Here is a 23872-nt window from a genome sequence, read left to right on the forward strand (position 1 = left end):
CAATGGACTGATATATTTGTGATGTTGGCTTCTTTAGTTTAACAGTTGTGTGTTGTGAAAAGCTTGTCTTGTGTATACACTATCATTTATGTGGAACATATCAAGTCGATCAAAACAACATAATACAAGAGTAATAGACGGTAAATTCACACATTTTTGCAGAATTACATACCAGGAGAAATGATTATGTAATCATTATGTAGCGTATCTGTCTGACTGGCACCAAACAGCGTATCAGTCTGACTGGCACCAAACAGCATATCAGTCTGACTGGCACCAAACAGCATATCAGCCTGACTGCCAACAAACAGCACATCAGTCTGACTGGCACCAAACAGCATATCAGTCTGACTGGCACCAAACAGCATATCAGTCTGACCGCCACCAAATAACATATCAGTCTGACCGCCACCAAATAACATATCAGTCTGACTGGCACCAAACAGCATATCAGTCTGACTGCCAACAACCAACATGTCAGTCTGACTGCCACCAAACAGCATATCAGTCTGACTGAGCATATCAGTCTGAACAGCACCAAACAGCATATCAGTCTGACTGGCACCAGACAGCATATCAGTCTGACCGCCACCAAACAGCATATCATTCTGACTGGCACCAAACAGCATATCAGTCTGACTGAGCATATCAGTCTGAACAGCACCAAACAGCATATCAGTCTGAACAGCACCAAACAGCATATCAGTCTGACCGCCACCAAACAGCATATCAGTCTGACCACCACTAAACAGCATATCAGTCTGACTGGAGCCAAACAGCATATCAGTCTGACTGCCAACAAACAGTGTATCAGTCTGACTGCCACCAAACAACATATCAGTCTGACTGGCACCAAACAGCATATCAGTCTGACTACCACCAAACAGCATATCAGCCTGACCAGCACCAAACAGCATATTAGTTTGACTGGCACCAAACAGCGTATCAGTCTGACTGCCACCAACAGTATATCAGTTTGACTGGCACCAGACAGCATATTAGTCTGACTGAGCATATCAGTCTGACTGGCACCAAACAGCATATCAGCCTGACTGGCACCAAACGGCATAGTAGTCTGACTAGCACCAAAGAGCATAGTAGTCTGACCGCCACCAAACAGCATATCAGTCTGACTGGCGCCAAACAGCATATCAGTCTGAACAGCACCAAACAGCATATCAGTCTGACTGCCACCAAAGAGCATAGTAGTCTGACTGGCACCAAACAGCATATCAGTCTGACTGCCACCAAACAGCATATCAGTCTGACTGGCACCAAACAGCATATCAGACTGACTGACAGGCACCAAACAGCATATCAGTCTGACTGACTGCCACCAAACAGCATAGTAGTCTGACTGGCACCAAACAGCATATCAATCTGATTGGCACCAAACAGCATATCAGTCTGACAGCAATCAGTCTGACAGCATATCAGTCTGACAGCATATCAGTCAGACTGGCACCAAACAGTATATCAGCACTAAATACTGGCAATAGCCCTAAATAGCCTATTCCAATGTATCACAACGCCTACTACCCTGATTCCTCAACCTTTTGGCATATGGACAGAGCAACTTTCAGAGAAATTTATGCCCCAATTTCAATTTGATTTCTGAAATAAAAACTACATTGGTTGGATTAATCAATTTCAGGGCTTCACAAAAAGCATAACTGTATCAATGTTGGCCTACAGAAACCCTTGAATAACCATCCTGCAAACATGCAAAAAGTTTGAAGATTACAGTAAGCTGCAGTTTTATACCAGATTTTTAAGACCATTCAATGTCAGTATCTTAATTTAAATGCAACTGACATTATTGTGATACATGTTTCATGCACTGTTGATGTCGATTTCAAGGCTGACTGTTCTCTACCGTCCACTTTTTGGACCATTTTGATTCAGGCCTACTTGTCTTCACTATTGTTTACTTTCCCTTTCAGATAAATCTCTACATTAAGAGCAATTAAAACTGATACACTTGTACTCCACTATGTATTAACCCCTGTGGTAAGTCGATCATGGTATATATATATATTTATATATATGCATGTATTGAGAAATAAATGATTCTTACATCGTATCAAGAAAAATACATTACATTATTACTATTTAAAATAACTTACCATCAAGAGCTATCCAATTTACCAAGAGCAGTGAGCCTTCAGACAGTTTCCGACCAGGCTTTACGGATTACCAAACCTCATACACAAATGGATGTCAATTACTGCAAATGGCCAATCTCAGAATCACGAGCAACTGGCTACTAGGCAATGTAGTACTGGTACACAACAGGCTGCGGAGTGTGCATGTGTTTGTACACATCCTCAACAGTGGAATCCTCCTCCAAGTATTGATTGGAGAAACTATCCACCCCAGATTTCAGAGTGCACAGAAATGTCATACTGCCAACAGCTGTGCACACATACTACAAATGCCAACATAACTTAATCCTTTCAACCAATTTTACAGTTATTATAATGTAAAATCACTCAGACCAGATATTACATTCAAAGAAAAATGAGGTTTTACCAGTATAAAGGTTGACTAATGGATGTGCAAGTATCAGAGATGGCTTGATGACAGTGAGGTTCAGAGAAAACATTCACAGCAAAGGCAGGAGGTCAATTATGCATCTAGACACCTGAACCAATAGCTGCATCAACACCTGGACAGAGAGGGGGGAGGAGGGAGGGGGAGAGGTGATTTGACCTTCTCAACTACACACATGAGCTCACATATTGTCATTTAATTTAATATGATGACATGAGCTCATAAACACACAAACTGTAATATATCAACAGGAACACCCTTTGTCCTGGTCAGAACATAACATGAATTTAGTTGCACTTTATATGATGGTGATTAATGTGAGTAGGATTTGGAAAATGTACACGTCTTTGTCAGGTTTTATAGGTCATTGCTTTTCTTGGTGTCATAGATCATCATGTAGATTTGTGTCCATACTCTGTACCATGCTGACAACAAGGTTATATTAGTGTCTGTCTATCTGGCTGGCTGGCTGTCTGTCTGTCTGTCTGGCTTTCCTTCATGTCTAATCATTTCAGTATCCCTACCTGGAATTACAAAATGTTTCTGTGGTTTTTATAATAATTGCAGATTATAACACAACAACATGGTTAAATCAATGTGCTGTTTGTCATGAAAGTTTCACTTACCTAGAAAAGCTTATGCTGAACATGCGAATAATAGTTAATTACATTCAGGTGTTATACTTTGTAAGGTTGAAGAAATTTCTCATGGTTTTCTGATTTTTTTCAAATTTATCCATATAGTCTGATGTCAATTCAGCACTACCATGGTATATGTATTGTAATTTGGCAGATACACTTCCCAAAACTCTAGCACATTTTGGCAGATGGAACATGTAGATGCTAACTGACACAGGTCCAGATGTATTAAGTTGGCACATTCTTCTGGTGTACATGAGCTTTTTGTAGTACTAACTGACACAGGTCCAGATGTATACCCTGGCACATTATACTGGTACACATGAGGTTTTGTAGTGCTAACTGACACAGGTCCAGATGTATACCCTGGCACATTATACTGGTGTACATGAGCTTTTTGTAGTGCTAACTGACACAGGTCCAGATGTATACCCTGGCACATTATACTGGTACACATGAGGTTTTTGTAGTGCTAACTGACACAGGTCCAGATGTATACCCTGGCACATTATACTGGTGTACATGAGCTTTTTGTAGTGCTAACTGACAAAGGTCCAGATGTATACCCCTGACACATTATACTGGTGTACATGAGCTTTTTGTAGATGCTATTCGACACAGGTCCAGAGTGTATACCCTGGCACATTATACTGGTGTACATGAGCTTTTTGTAGTGCTAACTGACACAGGTCCAGATGTATACCCTGGCACATTATACTGGTGTACATGAGCTTTTTGTAGATGCTAACTGACACAGGTCCAGATGTATACCCCGGCACATTATACTGGTGTACATGAGCTTTTTGTAGTGCTAACTGACACAGGTCCAGATGTATACCCCTGACACATTATACTGGTGTACATGGGCTTTTTGTAGTGCTAACTGACACAGGTCCAGAATGCATACCCTGGCACATTATACTGGTGTACATGAGCTTTTTGTAGTGCTAACTGACACAGGTCCAGATGTATACCCTGGCACATTATACTGGTGTACATGAGGTTATTGTAGATGCTAACTGACACAGGTCCAGATGTATACCCTGGCAACATTATACTGGTACACATGAGGTTTTTTGTAGTGCTAACTGACACAGGTCCAGATGTATACCCTGGCACATTATACTGGTGTACATGAGCTTTTTGTAGTGCTAACTGACACAGGTCCAGATGTATACCCTGGCACATTATACTGGTGTACATGAGCTTTTTGTAGTGCTAACTGACACAGGTCCCAGATGTATACCCTGGCACATTATACTGGTACACATGAGGTTTTTGTCAGACATGTATTCAGCATACAAATATGTTGCATAGTTCTGTCTGCACATGTACTACAGCCGAGGTCAAGTGGAGAAATACATGACGATGACTTCATTGATGTGGAATCAAAGTTCTACTCACTTGAGGTATGACACGATTATACTAACTAATGCATGACATCATTAACTAAAGGTATATATAATGCAGGCCTTTACCTTATGTAACAGCAGATATACTAGATCATGCACATTACCTTAAAAGGCCACAAAGACATGTCCTGAACTGCCAGCCAAAGTTATGTGAGTTGTGATTAGACAGGGATGTAGGAGCAACCCCAATGATGCTCTAACAACCACATATTCTCTTGCAAGTACATGTACTCATGGTTATATAGTATCTAGCCTGCTGTAAGTCACATGGATACTTGTCATAGTCATCACAGTAGCATGCACATATGTCTAGTCACACTGAACAGTCCCAACATACATGTATAAACAATTATATGACATGATTACTTGAGGTTACCATAAACCTACACATACTGATGACATACACACAAGCCACACAGTTCTCACTGACTACACAATACTGATGACATACACACAAGCCAAACAGTCCTCACTGACTACACACTGATGACATACACACAAGCCACACAGTCCTCACTGACTACACATACTGATGACATACACACAAGCCAAACAGTTCTCACTCACTACACATACTGATGACATACACAACAAGCCACACAGTTCTCACTCACTACACATACTGATGACATACACACAAGCCAAACAGTCCTCACTGACTACACACTGATGACATACACACAAGCCACACAGTCCCTCACTCACTACACATACTGATGACATACACACAAGCCACACAGTTCTCACTGACTACACATACTGATGACATACACACAAGCCACACAGTTCTCACTCACATACACATACTGATGACATACACACAAGCCAAACAGTCCTCACTCACTACACATACTGATGACATACACACAAGCCACACAGTTCTCACTCACTACACATACTGATGACATACACACAGCCACACAGTTCTCACTCCCTACATATACTGATGACATACACACAAACCCACAGTCCTCACTGACTACACATACTGATGACATACACACAAACCACACAGTCCTCACTCACTACACATACTGATGACATACACACAAGCACACAGTTCTCACTGACTACACATACTGATGACATACACACAAGCCAAACAGTCCTCACTGACTACACATACTGATGACATACACACAAGCCACACAGTCCTCACTGACTACACATACTGATGACATACACACAAGCCACACAGTTCTCACTGACTACACATACTGATGACATACACACAAACCACACAGTCCTCACTGACTACACATATTGATGACATACACACAAGCCACACAGTTCTCACTCACTACATATACTGATGATATACACATACAAAATGTACCCCAAATCTATAGCACCGTTCAGACATACACACAAGCAACACAGTTCTCACTGAAGCTAATACAAGATGATAATTGCCTAAATTGGATTACCATTAGCAATCTGCAAACTAATGAATGTAATGTCACTGTTTTAGCTTGTACATGTGTGTAACGCTGCCACATGTACATGTAGTTACAATATTATCATTCAATCATTTTGTAATTATGTCTCTTTTACATGCATGAAAATAAACTTTGCCTACATTGTATACGCATAAATCTACATTGCCAGTTGAAATGGGCTATAATGAGTTATAAAAAATATGCAGTCATATAAAACAAGACAGCTTTGGAAAAGCATGACAATATTAGTCAGTAGCATGTTAATCCCAGGCAGCTAGGCAAATAATCCTGAAACCTGTAAGTTACTTTTGGGGTAACAAGTGCAATACATATATATGTGTGTGTGTGCGAGTGTGTGTGCGAGTGTGTGTGTGTGTGTGTGTGTGTATGTGTGTGTGCGCCTGTATAGGAGGAAAACACAGCCGATACTGCTCTTTGTTTTTTAGGACAGCACCCATCCAGCACAGCATCAACTCCAATGTTTGGACGATTTTTTCTGCCAAGTCTGGCTATGTTGGAAGAGCTAGCCTACACTTCACAGTGTTCTATGCTAGATAAATGCATATATCTACACAGCCCACGCTGAGACCAGCAAATCTCTTGTATTTAATTCTCTAATAATACTTCCAGGTAAATCAATACGCCATATTTCAGGTTACAGACTGCAATACTGACCTCATCAGTTAGGCTCAGATACAGTCACCTGGGAGTCTGTATCAAGCAATATATCAGCTCTCTGGATCAGCCCTGCACACTTGGTGCAGGTGCAGGGCACAATCTCTTTTTTACTATAGGTTACATCACCAATGATACAATTGAAGCAAAATAATAATTTGAACGAGATAATGCCAATTTTCAGCTAGACTGTTTTCTTTGGTGTGCATAAATAATAATCATTTGTGATTCAGAAAATCAGAATAAATTTCCATTACAGTCTGAAGTATGTAACTCTCAGGTGCACAATCTGGCTTCACTTCAGAAAACTGTTACATGTATTTTCAGCTTACTTTTTATTTGAATTCCATTATTCCAATCTGAGGTAAAATGTCAGGTTGATTTGAAGGTTTTTCCATATGCAGGTCACAAATATCAAGCAGAAAAATGTGGTTTATGTCTTGAAATATTTTACTTTACGTTTGGCACCCAGACAATAAAGCCATATGCAAAGCTGTATTTATTTTTCTTGACAACCTTTCTTTACTTTCTCAATTTCTTAATTTCCTACACAAATATATGCACACTAGTAAATAAATGCTTGGCAGCCCCATTTCTCCTAGGATCAAGCCTGCAACTTCAGCCAAAATACTGCCTTCCTCTGACTTGGTCCTCACTAAACAAGTCATCAATTAACAACTTATTAGAATCCTTTAGAGCTGAACATGCCATGAGTACTGAACACCTTTTGGTTGGAACTGATCAGTACCCATGTCAACAGAATCAGGTGAAAATGCCGTCAGAACTAAACACCTTTTGGTTGGAACTGATCAGTACCCATGTCAACAGAATCAAGTGAAGTGCCATCAGAACTGGACACCTTTTGGTGTGAATTGATCAGTGCCCATGTCAACAGAATCACGTGAAGATGCCATCAGAACTGAACACCTTTTGGTGTGAAATGATCAGTGCCCATATCAACACAATCAGGTCAAGATGCCGTCAGAACTGAACACCTTTTGGTTGGAACTGATCAGTACCCATGTCAACAGAATCAGGAGAAGATGCCATCAGAACTAAACACCTTTTGGTTGGAACTGATCAGTGCCCATGTCAACAGAATCAGGTGAAGATGCCATCAGAATTAAACACCTTTTGGTTGGAACTGACCAGTGCCCATGTCAACAGAATCAGGTGAAAATGCATCAGAACTGAACACCTTTTGGTTGGAACTGATCAGTACCCATGTCAACAGAATCAGGTGAAGATGCATCAGAACTGAACACCTTTTGGTTGGAATTGACCAGTACCCATGTCAACAGAATCAAGTGAAGATGCCATCAGAACTGAACACCTTTTGGTTGGAACTGATCAGTACCCATGTCAACAGAATCAGGTGAAGATGCATCAGTACTGAACACCTTTTGGTTGGAATTGACCAGTACCCATGTCAACAGAATCAGGTGAAGATGCCATCAGAACTGAACACCTTTTGGTTGGAACTGATCAGTACCCATGTCAACAGAATCAGGAGAAGATGCCATCAGAACTAAACACCTTTTGGTTGGAACTGATCAGTGCCCATGTCAACAGAATCAGGTGAAAATGCATCAGAACTGAACACCTTTTGGTTGGAACTGATTAGTACCCATGTCAACAGAATCAGGTGAAGATGCATCAGAACTGAACACCTTTTGGTTGGAATTGACCAGTACCCATGTCAACAGAATCAAGTGAAGATGCCATCAGAACTGAACACCTTTTGGTTGGAACTGATCAGTACCCATGTCAACAGAATCAGGTGAAGATGCTGTCAGAACTGAACACCTTTTGGTGTGAATTGATCAGTACCCATGTCAACAGAATTAGGTGAAAATGCTGTCAGAACTGAGCACCTTTTGGTGTGAATTGATCAGTACCCATGTCAATAGAATCAGGTGAAAATGCCGTCAGAACTGAGCACCTTTTGGTGTGAATTGATCAATGCCCATGTCAACAGAATCAGGTGAAGATGCATCAGAACTGGACACCCTTTGGTGTGAATTGACAAGTGCCCATGTCAACGGAATCAAGTGAAGATGTCATCAGAACTGAACACCTTTTGGTTTGAATTGATCAATGCCCATGTCAACAGAATCAGGTGAAGATGCCATCAGTACTGAGCACCTTTTGGTTGGAATTGACAAGTGCCCATGTCAACAGAATCAAGTGAAGATGCCATCAGAACTGAACACCTTTTGGTTGGAATTGACCAGTACCCATGTCAACAGAATCAAGTGAAGATGCCATCAGAACTAAACACCTTTTGGTTGGAATTTACCAGTACCCATGTCAACAGAATCAGGAGAAGATGCCATCAGAACTGAACACCTTTTGGTTGGAATTGATCAGTGCCCATGTCAACAGAATCAGGTGAAAATGCCGTCAGAAGTGAACACCTTTTGGTTGGAATTGACCAGTGCCGATGTCAACAGAATCAGGTCAAGATGCCATCAGAACTGAACACCTTTTGGTTGGAATTGATCAGTGTCCATGTCAACAGAATCAGGTGAAAATACCGTCAGAACTGAACACCTTTTGGTGTGAATTGATCAGTGCCCATGTCAACAGAATCAAGTGAAGATGTCATCAGAACTGAGCACATTTTGATTTGAACTTATCAGTGCCCATGTCAACAGAATCAGGTCAAGATGCCATCAGAACTGAACACCTTTTGGTTGGAATTGATCAGTGTCCATGTCAACAGAATCAGGTGAAAATACCGTCAGAACTGAACACCTTTTGGTGTGAATTGATCAGTGCCCATGTCAACAGAATCAGGTGAAGATGTCATCAGAACTGAACACCTTTTGGTGTGAATTGATCAGTGCCCATGTCAACAGAAGTGAACACCTTTTGGTTGGAACTGATCAGTGTCCATGTCAACAGAATCAGGTGAAAATACCGTCAGAACTGAACACCTTTTGGTGTGAAATGATCAGTGCCCATGTCAACAGAATCAGGTGAAGATGTCATCAGAACTGAACACCTTTTGGTGTGAATTGATCAGTGCCCATGTCAACAGAATCAGGTCAAGATGCCATCAGAACTGAACACCTTTTGGTTGGAATTGATCAGTGTCCATGTCAACAGAATCGGGTGAAAATACCGTCAGAACTGAACACCTTTTGGTGTGAATTGATCAGTGCCCATGTCAACAGAATCAGGTGAAGATGTCATCAGAACTGAACACCTTTTGGTGTGAATTGATCAGTGCCCATGTCAACAGAATCAAGTGAAGATGCCGTCAGAACTGAACACCTTTTGGTTTGAACTGATCAATGCCCATGTCAACAGAATCAAACGAAGATGCCATCAGAACTGAATGCCTCTTGGTTTGAACTGATCAGTGCGCAAGTCAACAGAATCATATAAACATGCCGTTAGACGTTTCTGCACAGTTCTGGATACTGACACACCTGGCTTAAACACGACTTGGTCAGGATGCCGCAATTCTTCACCATTACGATCAAACCAGCAAATTTTAACCATCCCTCAGACAGAAGAAGCAGGCTTGCTGGAGGCTTGATTCCCCAAGCTTGAGATAGATGTCAAGCCAGATCAAGCCGGATCAGACTCTCATCAATCTAACAGAGGTTAATGCCAAGAGGTTTTCTACATGCAGCCCATTTTAGCACAGATGTTCATAGCTCAGAAAAAAGACACAGAGACATTAACAATGATATTCAAGTTTGACGAGTGAGCAAAACGCCTACATCATGCAGGTCGTTAAAGCTCATGTCTCAAATACTGCACAAAATGTATGACATGAAAGCTGAATTTGTAAGATCAATTTTTTCACTAGTACAATTGATGTAACTTTTAAGGGCCAAGAAAACCAGTGAGTTTGGGGTAACCCACCAGTCTATGGCCATATGTGACATACAGACTTGCACACCATTTTGGTTAAGACAAGTGGTCACCAGTGAATGTAAAGCTCAGTAAATAGGCCTACACTCAATAGGCAGTCAATACCTTATTTTCACCTATATGTGAGCCCAACAATGGCAACCAGTGAGAGCAGGAAAATCTACCAATTCCCCGTCCAATGCTGGGATTGAACCCATAGACTGTATGCCTTGTAGTTTGGAGTCGCATATTACTACTGAGCTAAACATTGCTCCCCGGCTATAAAAACATTTATTTACTTGATTGATGTTTTACTACAATGACAGTGGTTAGCATTTTAGTGGGAGGAATGGTGAGAAGTTCCTGGGTCAGTGCATATGTACACTAACCACTAGGCTACTGAGTACCCCGCTATGATAATACCCTGATTTACAATGGCAATACAAATAAAAGTAAACCTCGATAAATATACCATGGTCTCACAAATTAGCATATGAAGAGCACAGTGCAATACAAGCAATGAATTAAGCTAACATACATACATGAATCTAGAAAACTTCTAACAAACATGTATGTACAGCTGTGTTAAACATGCCATTTATCAGCTGTACAAGGCAATTCAGATGGTATCATGTTATGTTTTATGGAGCCAGTGTCATCTGCTTCATAATCACCACTGTGTAGAAACAATACTGTAATAAAATTATACTCTTCATGCTAAACAGATATATTTCACTGGATATTAAGTTTAAACTGAACAATGAATATCGGGTTTTGTATCACAGGTCAATAAATCTGGGGACAATTGGGCAGATTAATAATGGCAGAAAGATGTGTGGGAGCTCCAGTTGTCAAATCACCGCAGGGTAGATTACCACCATTAGAGCTAGAACTAAAGCGTAAATTATTCTAGATTCCACATAAATGCATAGCTATAGTTCACGACAAGTGGAATGTAACATGATCTATAACTGTCATGGACTGAAATTGGCGACTGCCATACCTGCAGGCAAATTAAGCGTATATAAAGGCAGCGGACTACATGTAATTTATGTGTACCTTATGTGTGTACCCTTTCATACCCTCTCATACGTGTAACAACCAGATGTGTTTACCGAACAGAAAAAGTAGTGGTTTTAAAGCAATCAGATACATATACATTTAAATAAGAATTACCAATCAATGCATTTTCAAGAGGAACTGCAATTACATTGATTAAACACAATTTTTGAAAAAAGGTCTATTCCAAATATGCATGTGAATATGGACCATCAAATGCCTTACAATCGGAGCCCAGTCAGACGAGGCGAAGCCCAGTCAACAGTGAGTAACAAAAAGGTAAATACATGTAGTTAACAACAAAACACGTAAAATGAGCTAACCAAAAAGATGTCTCCTCTAGCATTCACCTCAAATACATGTATGTGTTTTTGTGCATTGAAGCCTGTGGGTTAATTACAAACATGCAAGATCACCTGGAGAAAACAAAGTTCCAAACCTACTTTACACTACTAAATGAAGTACTATTAATGTGCCTTTTCTTTTTCTCTACTAAAGAAAACATTCGGTTTTCAGTGTTTGCTCTACTAGCGCATGTTGTTTTCTTTTCCATATTTTCAAAAATAAATTATGCCACTTTTCTAGACTCAAGAGGCATTTTGTAATTTTAACGAAAGAATCCATTTTTTCTGCTAAGAAATATTTAACATAAACGCTTTATCCCTCCATAAACAAGAAGAATAAAGATGGTTCCAAATGGGCTGGTAGCAATTACCATTGGCAGAGTCCTGTGCACAATCCTAACAGCCAAAGACACTGTTAATTTGGATGGAATTAAACTCAATCAAACTGTTTTGTCCTGTTCTTCTAAGCACAAAATGACTTTGAGATGTTCCTCCAAACCATACTGTCTCTTTCTAATCCATTAATATGTAATATTCTGGGGTTAATTAACATGTCAGGTACACATACGTGAAGCTGTGTAGAACCACATGCTACATAATACGCATGACAAATTTACACACAAACTTTGTAGATTAATTATATCATACATACATCTCCATGCAAGTATTTTAGCATTTAAAGCTTGACTATGGTTAAGCATGTTTATCTTACGAAGTATTACAACCATCAGTAGCTAGGTGTAACAAGGTGTTACAACGATCAGCAGCTAGGTGTTACAACTGTTAGTAGCGAGGTATTACAATGATCAGTAGCTAGGTGTTAGAACTGTTAGTAGCGAGGTGTTACAACGATCAGTAGCTAGGTGTTACAATTGTTAGTAGCGAGGTGTTACAATGATCAGTAGCTAGGTGTTACAACTGTTAGTAGCGAGGTGTTACAACGATCAGTAGCTAGGTGCTACAACTGTTAGTAGCGAGGTATTACAACGATCAGTAGCTAGGTGTTACAACTGTTAGTAGCAAGGTATTACAACGGTTAGAGGTGAGGTGTTACAACTGTTAGTAGCAAGGTGTTACAACGGTTAGTGGTGAGGTGTTAAAACAGTCAGCAGTGAGTTGCTCAACAGTTAGTAGCGAGGTGTTACAACGGTCAGTAGCGAGGTGTTACAATAGTTAGTAGTGAGTGTTACAGCGATCAGGTGGTGAGGTGTTACAACAGCGAGCATTAAGTTGCTCAACAGTTAGTAGCAAGGTATTACAACGATCAGTAGCGACGTGTTACAACAGTGAGCAGTGAGTTGCTCAACAGTTAGTAGCAAGGTATTACAATGGTTACAATGGTTAGTGGTGAGGTGTTACAACAGTTAGTAGCAAGTACAGAGATCAGTAGCGAGGTGTTACAACAATCAGTGTTGAGGTGTTACAACAGTGAGCAGTGAGTTGCCCAACGGTTAGTAGCGAGGTATTACAACGGTCAGTAATGAAGTGTTACAACAATTAGTGGTGAGGTGTCACAACAGGAGCAGTGAGTTGCTCAATGGTTAGTAGCGAGGTGTTACAGCTGTTAGTAGTGAGGTGTTACAACAGTTAGTAGCGAGGTGTTACAGAACACCTGTCTACCAGCAATCATGCCACTATGGTGTGCTAATCAGAATGTCACATCTTGGAAAGCCAGTTCATCTGTAGCCTGCCCAAGGCTGGTGGTTTATCTCAGGTCATTTGGTTTCCCTAACAACTCATAAATGACTGCTAATGTATAAATTCTTGAATATGGCATTAAATAGAATCAAATAAATATACACAGATGTTTTTGTGCTTAAAAAGGGAATTTCAATCTACATGTAGTTCAAAACCTTTCAAATATACAAGGTCATAGCCTAAAAAGAACAATCTTTCCCATGATAAAATACTTATGAAAATCAGTGAAAAATACCCACAGGGACACTAATGTTAAAATAGAAGAAAATTTAAATATCAATCAAATAACACTGAAAAGATTATGCATTACCTCGCAGGTGCATGCCACAAAAAACATTCTAATATATACCTCAAGTTGATAAATTATAAATGAAGTCCGCCCCAACATCTGCTGCGGGCAACTTTATTTTGCCTAAGAACTAGTCCTGAAGTCTTCTGTGTTAGGAGGAGAAATGCATCAGCAACCACCGAAGTGCACTTCTTACATTTCCGGTAGAACTCTTCTTCTCAGAAGGTAGCGAACAATACAGTTCGTTTTCCGCTTGTCGATAGGGAAACCAGAATGTTGGACGTAGGTTCCAAGTTTACATGAACAAGCTGGCAGTTTTAACGATTTCCATTGGCTGAGAGGCAACTCACCCCCAGCATAAATTACAGGGTGTTAAAGATGGAGGACGAGATGGACTCGGCCATTTATGCTAGCTTTGCCATATTCAGGCTTTACGTGTATGGTGAGGAAAAATCGCAAAATTATGCAGCTGGCACCACCATATAGAAAGAAATGTGCTCTTTTCAGCCTATGGTGTCAAGTTTTTAAGTTTTCTTCTCCTTTAAATAAACAAATCATGCTGTTCTGTGCCAAATGACTTGAGAGAATTCACTGATACGGTTGCAGGAGCAGATAGACAGATGGAGTGACTGAAAGGGTTTACAACACTACTACAATAGACTGAAAATCATTTCATGGAATTTGTAACCAACTATACCTTCTACACCACAGTTCACACAGCATGGTGATTAGTTAGTAAAACATTCCATGACATTACAGGTGATTTACCTGCAATCTGTATACACAGAACCTATTTACCAAATATACCCCAACAAAAACTTTTCTTTAAAATATTCTTTATTTTAGAGAAATGATAGGACTCTTGAAAGAACTCAACTCATACAGTTAGACAACTAAATGTACAAAGGCCATAGCTATGTATGGACCAATGATAACTACACAGACACAGTCACAGCTCACACCTAATCATCGTACATGTATAAGCAGCTTACCTACTAGAGGATGGGTAAATTTTAACTTGAAACATAAAATACATTAAGCAAGATTTAAACACAAATACATTATGCTCAAACAAACAAAAAATAGAGCAAATGGCAACATCCTTAAAAATGGTTCTTATTCAATCCAATGGGAAGAAATGTACCACAAATTATTATTACACATTACCATGTACAAAGTCACATTCCAGAAATAAAAAAATTCAAATAGATGTACTGAAGGTTTTCTCTTCTGCCAAAGGAAAATTGTGATAAGATACTGCTGTCCATGTAGCTACAGGTATGTCATATGGTAGTCACAACTGACTCATCCAACTACTATGGCTAATACACATATACCTGCTTCAAGCTTTCTTATGTTTGCTGCCACTAAAAATAATTTCTGGGCAAAAATAATACATTGCATTAAAATGTTAACGAAAACCAGACGGATGATAATATAAATTCATTCTGGTCAATCAAAAAAATAAAATGCAAAAATGCATTTCACTACCAATAAAAACTGAACAATTCAAAGGTAAAATAACAACAACAAGACAAAAAAGGAAATAATTAACAGACAAGCAATACATATGAGAAAACTGTTCTTTCTACCTGAACTAGTGCGTCTTGCCTCATTGGTCAGTCCCCAGCACTCTCTGTCCTAGCAAAATTCAATGCAACCTTTAGGTAAGGGACAGCTAGTTAACATGATCTATAAAAACATGGGTTTACTGTAAACAGTATTTATTGTATGCAGACATGAGTTTACTGTAAACAGTATTTATTGTATGCAGACATGGGTTTACTGTAAACAGCATTTATTGTATGCAGACATGAGTTTACTGTAAACAGTATTCATTGTATGCAAACATGGGTTTACTGTAAACAGTATTCATTGTATGCAGACATGAGTTTACTGTAAACAGTATTCATTGTATACAAACATGGGTTTACTGTAAACAGTATTCATTGTATGCAAACATGGGTTTACTGTAAACAGTATTCATTGTATGCAGGCATGGGTTTACTGTAAACAGTATTCATTGTATGCAGACATGGGTTTACTGTAAACAGTATTCATTGTATGCAAACATGGGTTTACTGTAAACAGTATTCATTGTATGCAGACATGGGTTTACTGTAAACAGTATTCATTGTATGCAGACATGGGTTTACTGTAAACAGTATTCATTGTATGCAGACATGGGTTTACTGTAAACAGTATTCATTGTACGCAAACATGGGTTTACTGTAAACAGTATTCATTGTATGCAGACATGGGTTTACTGTAAACAGTATTCATTGTATGCAGACAGCAAGCATAATTGTGAATCAGTTGCGCAACACATACTGCTGTTGGAGAGAGAATTTTCTGGTAGAATATCTAATTAGATCCACATGTATGACATAAAATTGGACACTTAACGAGGGTTAAATATGATGCCCATACATACTCACAAGGGAACTCAAATGTTAACTTGGAATGCTGAGTTGATGTAGTTCATTTCCACTGACTACATTTACCAATAATATAGTGTATCCAAGCTTAGGATATTCACCTACCTACATTTCTTAATTTTCCTTGCTATGATTTGTCCAAAATGTGAATAGATGCACTGCATGTATGTACCTCTCACTGTTCTCCAAATTTATAACTGCCCTGTACATGTATTGTTCTGAGTGCACTTTCTGATCTGTCACTGCGAGCCTATACCAAGTATAATTTAGAGTAGTGTATGTTGAGGAGTACTGGTGAATTATAAAAGTAACTGTCCATGAAACATACACTGTAGATTTAGCCAGAATTTGTAATCAGGCCATCTCCTTTCCAACTTTCTCCTATTTTCCCTATCTGTCCTGTGTTAATTTTGTCATAGCACGGCTAATACTGTGCTGTGAAAATATAATTTTATGTCATGGCTAACAGTAATAGGCAGTGAGTGTATTTCCACACTGTACTGGGGAAAGTGGGCAGATGCAGGACAATCGGAGATGGGGTTTGAGGGGGAGGGGGGGGGCGATGGAATTCTGTTGGAGAAACAAACAAACATGTGGAATCTCACAATATTATTTCATATTTTGGACTTGGACAACAAAACATGATGTTATTTAGTAAAGTTTTCAACAGCAAGACATTAAACATCAAAGACTGTTACATGGGTATTCAGCTAAATGTGCAAGATGCTGAGTAATAACTCTTATGTTAGAGTCTACATTAACATCCATGCACCTTAACATATTATGGCACTACAAGAACACAATTTTCTTTCAACAATTCTTTGCACTTGATTAATAATGCATGTGAGCACAGACAAATGCAGTGACCAATAAATAAGTATATAGGCATATGGTAAAGAAAATATCACCTACAGCAAGCTAATGTAATATATATCTATGTACATGTATATATTCTCCGAATTTCATTTTTCAGTCATGACAACGAAGAGTCATTTGGTGGGTTCAAATATACCATGGCTTCTTGAGGCAGGACGAGTCCATGACACCAAAGTGCTGCTGCTACTAACGTATCATGACGAAGACACCAAACACGACACCCCAGCCAGTCACAATATACTGACACCTGGCCAACCAGCCCTGTTTCCTTGCTCTAACATCTCAGTGCTGAAAGCCAAGTGATACAGCAACAAGTAACATTTTTAAAGTCTCTCACGTGACCCATCCAGGCTTTGATCCCAGATATCTCGACTCTGTGTCAGACACTCTAACCATTAGGCCACCGACGAAGTCCATAATATAATACAGAATCTGGACAAAAATACATCAGACATAAGACTCCACTGGCCTGCACATACATGTGTAAATTATGTGCATGATATATAATACGCTAAGTACACAGAGTAATTATCCACTGAAGCAGCAGGTGATGCACACACAATTACCTTTCATACCCTAAAACAAAGCAGGAATCCAACATTCCTCACTACAACTTAAAGCAGATAGCATGATAAGCCTGACTTAAGCATACTTATTACAATATCTGCCAAATAAAGATGCTAGTCTGAAAAAATAGACTGAAAAAAGTCCTGCATTCCACAATCTACAGAAGCCAATCCAAGGTTAGTTGTGAAGTTCACAGATACACATGTCTATGCTGAGTGTTACATGTATTTATACAGGTCATACAGTCTTTACTAGCATTATCATACCATAGGTAGACTGATTGATGACAGTGTTATGTCTGCCAGTCTGATCTACAAAGTCTGAACCGTTTATAATCACTGATTCGGCTAGCTCTGTAGGCATGTGCTTACATATACTATCACAGCCCTATCCTGTTCCATAAGCTTACCTTAAACACCTCTGTAGTTCCCTTGCTGACTTTAACACGCTACTGCTGGGCACAAAATAATTTGTTTGTCCGTACTCATAGTTGTCTCAGATATCAATTCTAGGTAGGTGTTCCCATGTGTCATCGCTAATAAATCCACACAAGTATGAGACTAGTGGAGACTGGGCAAATTTGAACTCCAACTGCCATGTTTGAATGCATACTCCTCACAGCCCATACAAGGGAGACAACTACTGGCATTACTAGCAATTAGTATATTTTTGTACTAGCCCAAGACCTTGATCTAAGGGTGGCTTATATATATGATACGCGGGGACCGCTAGCCACCCTTAGCCCAAGAGTTGTCTGCCCCCGATTTCGGCATATTGTTTACGAAGAGCTACCTCCTCATTCAATTCAGATGCATGCGCTTCAGATTCGTCCTGAATACACATAAAGCACGGCAATTCCGAAAGGTAAAATATTTACGCACCTCTTGCCACAATCGCTACTCCCTTTTACATCCCCATTCTCCTGTAAATCTTAGCCTTTACATCCCCATTCTCCTGTAAATCTTAGCCTTTACATCCCCATTCTCCTGTAAATCTTAGCCAAAGTAGAAAATATGGTTTTATTCAGCAGGTCGCCACATGCTGGCACGTTTTTAAAATCTGGGTCAGCGAGGCGCTCATGCAGAGCAGCGGGTTACCTATCTTGAAATTTACAGTGATACTAGAAGTCATCTATGTCTTCAATCAAACATGTGATTGAACATGGATAAAGATTTAATTTTAGCTGCTACTTCGAGGGTTTATCAGAAGTATAACATACCAGATGTTTTGAAAAGACCACAGATGGATGCAATCATGGCGATACTTTCCAGCACAAGTGTATTTTGCTTTCTCCTAACTGGGTTTGAGAAAAGTTGCTGTTTGATTGCCCCCACCACTTATTTTCGACGAGGTCGGAATGATTTTATCCATTATAATTTATACACGCCTGAATAGTGGATATCCTGCAAGATGTCATTTCTGGACTTCTGGCGTACATGACACATCCTTCAACAAAAAACTATCAAGGCCTTCATGCACTGTAATGCCTGTGGTACCCAATTTTTAATGGAATGGATGTGGAAGGTAACCCCCCGTTTTCACTGTGAATTTAATCTGACAGTTTGCAGAAACTATGTGGTCCATCATTTTGCGCCATAGCCTTCCCTCAAATTTGCATCTCCTCAGTCACATGGCTTTCTGCCTGTCAGGACTGACAGCCAGCTGATCAAAACATAGTGACATAATGAAAGGTCAACCACAGATGCGCATGGGCGGGTAGCAATAACACAGTTTAGTAGGTCAGAATGTCGATACGGCATGTGAGCATAAGTGACAACTGTGAATTATCTTGGATTTACTGGCCGTAAAGGCTACAGAATGTGGAAAAACTCCGCAGAGGAACAGAGGATGACTCGGTGAATGTAATTCATTGGAATTTAGCCCTGATTATGCATGTATTGGTTCATTTTGCATGGATTTTTGTTGCGCGTAGTTTGTCCACGCTATGCTGTTTTTTCATACCACTTTTTTAACCTGGATGACTCCTCAACTGTGATCTAACCCCACATTAAAAGATCACTGCTGAGATCCTTGGCTAATCTTGTACATCTTGTTTAATCTATTCTTTGTTTTTTTTTAATTTAAAAAGTTTTCTATTCATCAATGCTGATCATGGGTCCCCTCTATCTCACTACTGATAAGACTGATCCTAAACAATTATCCAGTCTGCTTGTTAAAAGGTCTAACTTGCCTAGTAGTGGCAGTGATAACTATATGTATGATTTGCTTTACTGTGAGGAGTATACATTCAAACATTGCTGTTGAAGTTAGAATTTATCCAGTTTCCACTAGTTTCATGCTTGTGTGAATTTATTAGCAATCACACAATGGACACCTACCTGGAATTGATAGTTGAGACGACTATGACTATGGACAGACAAATTATTTGGTGCCAAGCTTTAGTATATTAAAGCCAGAAAGGCAACTACAGAGGTGTTGAAGGTAAACTTATGGGAAGGTTGTGATAGTATAGGCCTACTTAATCACAGCCCTGCAATGAGCCATGATTTGGCATTTTAGAGTATATGGCGTCAAAAGCAACATTCACATTTTATTACTCACTGACTTGTTTTTATTTCAGATAAACAAACAATGGGCTTTCGCTGAAGACCCTTGACATACCACCTTAAAACGAAAACCATGTTCTAACATAACGTATCAAGGTTTACGACCCACCCTGAAGCTCCCCATCTCCAAAAATGACAGCGTTGTTGTTGTAGCAAAAAGCGCAAGCCGCAGCCTTATAATAACAGTAGATATTAAAATAGAAAAAAAGGCAGCTGCCGGTATGCTTTTCTGCACAGCCCCACAACAGACACAAACTAATCACAAACTGTCAATTTCTTTTCCCTTACCTTTCAGGAATCTCTGTTTCTGGCCAAATTTAACCTCTTGTTTCGGCGTAGACGACTGGATGTTCCACGATGCCCGGATGGTGGTGACTGAAGCATAAATACATGGGGCTCAAGAGGGGTACCGCCGTCATCCCGCTTATTATCACGATTATTTACGTTCTATTAGGTGTAACTTAAACAGCTGCCGTTGAGACAAACTGTCGGATTAGAAGACCATGGATAAAATTAGTTTGATTTATTGTCCGGCCTCTAGTCGCCAAACTGACAAAGAGTTAGAGGGCTTCGAATATTTTTTGGACGGTTGAGTGCACAACATATATCAGCTTGCGTAATTTGACACCTTTACTTGTAATTTACTTCATTTGAACCTAACTACAGTTACTCAGATATTCGAAACTTCTGGTCGTAAGATAATATGCTTGTCGTGATTCTTACGACTTGCGACATGGTACAGCAACCTCCAAGTGTTACGTATACTTACATACGCCGTGTTTTTTTTTTTTTTTTTTTTTTTTTTTTAGCATGTGGTAAATTCTGATGCAAAACAAACCCAAAATGCCTTGGGCTATTGGGTCGAATGACTGAACTAATAGATTCTAAGCCTTAGGCCACATCACAACTTCTTTAATATATGTATGCAGTATATAGACCTCAACCGAGAATTGATATTTGCTGTCAATTTGTTATGTACTATGTTTAAACTCATTCAAACCCTTAGGGCTCACAGTAATTAGATCAGTGTTGAATGGCACATTTTTATTTTTACGTCTCCCGACTTAAAGAAGAAATAAAAGTTTTAATTTTTATCTTTGTTTTGTATTTTCACTTCACCGAAAAGTGAGGCTGGAGGGAGACGTATTTAAATGTAACTAATGTAGTTGTTAGCAGCAGAACGTATCGGGAAGACAACTATTGCACTCAATGCAGTACATTTTCCAGTTGTCTCCCCTTAGCCACGCTCTCGATATAATTTATTTAAACGATTACGCCCTGCTCAAGAATATTTCACTTATACGACGGCCGTCAGCATTATGGTGGGAGGAAACCGCAGGTTGCTGACAGACCTTCCCACGTACTGACGGAGAGGAAGCCAGCACGGGCTGGACTTGAACTCACAGCGACCGCATTGCTGAAAGGCTCCTGAGTCATTACGCTGCGCTCGCGCGTTAACCACCTGAGCCACGGAGGCCCCTCGCTCGATATAAAGACAACTTAGTATTCCCAAACTGATGACGTCGTATGTCAGGCAATGTCTTTAAATGTTGCCTCTTCTTCTTTGCAATCAACACATGAGAGGGAAAAAGCTTCTATAGCTATATATGACATACCAGTATACTTCATAGGTTACTTTCTTTCCGTATTTCAAGACCATCGCATGACACGCAGATGGGATTAAGAGACGTTATTTTAATCTCAGCACGCAGTGATTGACGTTTAAATCAAGTGAAACTTCAGTTCTTACATGCCTGTTAAGTTTAGTAATTTTTACTGGCTTTTAAAAGTGTCTTCAAATTCTGTGCATGTGTCATAAATTCCATACAAAAGTTCGAGGAGATGACGGGCACAGGCTTCTGCTAAGTACAAGTGTGTACTTCGAGCCTCATACCTGCTCGTTGTTGGTGACAAGTTCACAATGCATTATATAAGAAATAAATAATTGTCATGAAGACCAGCGGTAAGGATTTTGTGACGCAACCTCACTTTATATTAATTTAAGACATATTCATAACAATTTACGTTTGTTATGTGAACTGCATTCGGCGTAATTTAGTGGCATATGCGCTGCATCCACTAAATAAACCCAAAGCTAGAGATTCACTGCATTGTTATCTGTAGGGCCTACTGGTATAAACAAATATCCAACTCCCCATGCACCATTGCAGGTAAATAAATAAGGCGTAACTTTTCTTCTTATAACTGAATTCTTATTTGATAGGTCCTAATTTATTTGCTTTAACGCTTCATAACTAGTACCACCAGAGCCACTCGATCAGGGTCAACGGAGTGCATCTGCACACGTGAATATACCATATGGTCATATTTTAAATAATTGCAAAATTTTTGTGCATAACATAACAGCGCACGTGGTTATTACGCCGTGCGTGTCGTTACACGCATCCCACCCCCAGACAAGCCACGGTCCCTACTCTCTGGCCGTACCCATCGCTTATCAGTGTGCCAACCACCCTCTCTGACACGGCCATTCCCGCATACATGTCGTCACATGTTAACATGCATTGCTCACTAAATTATGACGCCTGGACTGCTAAGTTAAGATATATTAATTAATGCGTATTTAATTTGCTGACACAATTGATACATAATTTAAGGACCCCAGTCGATCAAACCTGCATGTGCTGGTACGAGCTGGCTATGTCAGACCAAACGGAAACCTATTATTCTGTAGTGTTCATTAATCGGCTTGAAAGTTCAGTTAAATATCATACAATATAAGGGAACGTGAAAATATTAATTCTATACAGTTTCTTATTAGCATTGATTGCGAAAAAAATAAAAGATGAGTAAAATTATATTTCCTTTACAGAAAAGATGCATCGAAAAACACATGATGCCTCTAAGGTAATTTTCACAACTACCAAATGAACTTTTGTACAATGACGAACGAAAAGGAAAGAAAAGTACTACTAAATTATAAATATAAAATAAAAAAAATAATAAGTTGGACTTAAAACGATCTTTTATTACAAAATAGTTACGTTGAATTGTTTTCACACGCCTCCAATGACCATTTTAATAAATTATTTGTAGTTTGTTGTTTAAACTATAAACATTTTTATTAATGAAATGCATTAGACTATTTTTTTACCACAGAAAGGTAAGATATTCCATTCCAAATTGCAATGTAAGAATGCTGGACAATTTATGGAGGAAAGGACACATTGTGTAAAAATGATGAATTAGGACACGTGCGTCGGTCCTGCAGCTCGACCTAGGCTTGAATAGTCTTCAAGCCCGACATGTTGGCTCTATATGAGGCTTTTATATGATCCCGAAGATGACGTCACCCCAGGTACCGAAGACTGCTCACGTGGGTAATTTTACTACGGAATTTCCCGAAGATGACGATTTTGACGTCACATCGATCCAGAACAAGCTTCCCATATGTCAGTGCGTTATAAAGCACAGTTGTACAATGTCTGG

The 23872-nt window shown here is 39.5% G+C and overlaps 1 protein-coding gene across 5 annotated transcripts in view; it reads right to left on the reverse strand.

Annotated features, from left to right (window-relative positions):
* Positions 1-20779, reverse strand: part of LOC135481240 (ras-related protein Rab-3) — a 62613-nt gene extending 41834 nt beyond the window's left edge. For 2 of the 5 annotated variants that reach the window (XM_064761072.1, XM_064761074.1), the window contains exons 1-2: positions 20711-20779; positions 15567-15615 (exon numbers count right to left, since the gene is read on the reverse strand). In XM_064761072.1, coding sequence (XP_064617142.1) covers positions 15567-15590 — 24 coding nt within the window. In that variant the 5' untranslated portion in view covers positions 15591-15615; positions 20711-20779. Of the gene's footprint in view, positions 1-2126; positions 2186-15566; positions 15616-17424; positions 17480-20710 lie in introns of those variants that run through there. The other 3 variants (XM_064761078.1, XM_064761076.1, XM_064761075.1) reach the window with 3 other exon arrangements.
* Between the last annotated feature and the right edge of the window lie 3093 nt (positions 20780-23872).

Source organism: Liolophura sinensis, unplaced genomic scaffold (assembly GCF_032854445.1).
Source record: "Liolophura sinensis isolate JHLJ2023 unplaced genomic scaffold, CUHK_Ljap_v2 scaffold_14, whole genome shotgun sequence".
Classification (NCBI taxonomy): Eukaryota; Metazoa; Mollusca; class Polyplacophora; order Chitonida; family Chitonidae; genus Liolophura; species Liolophura sinensis.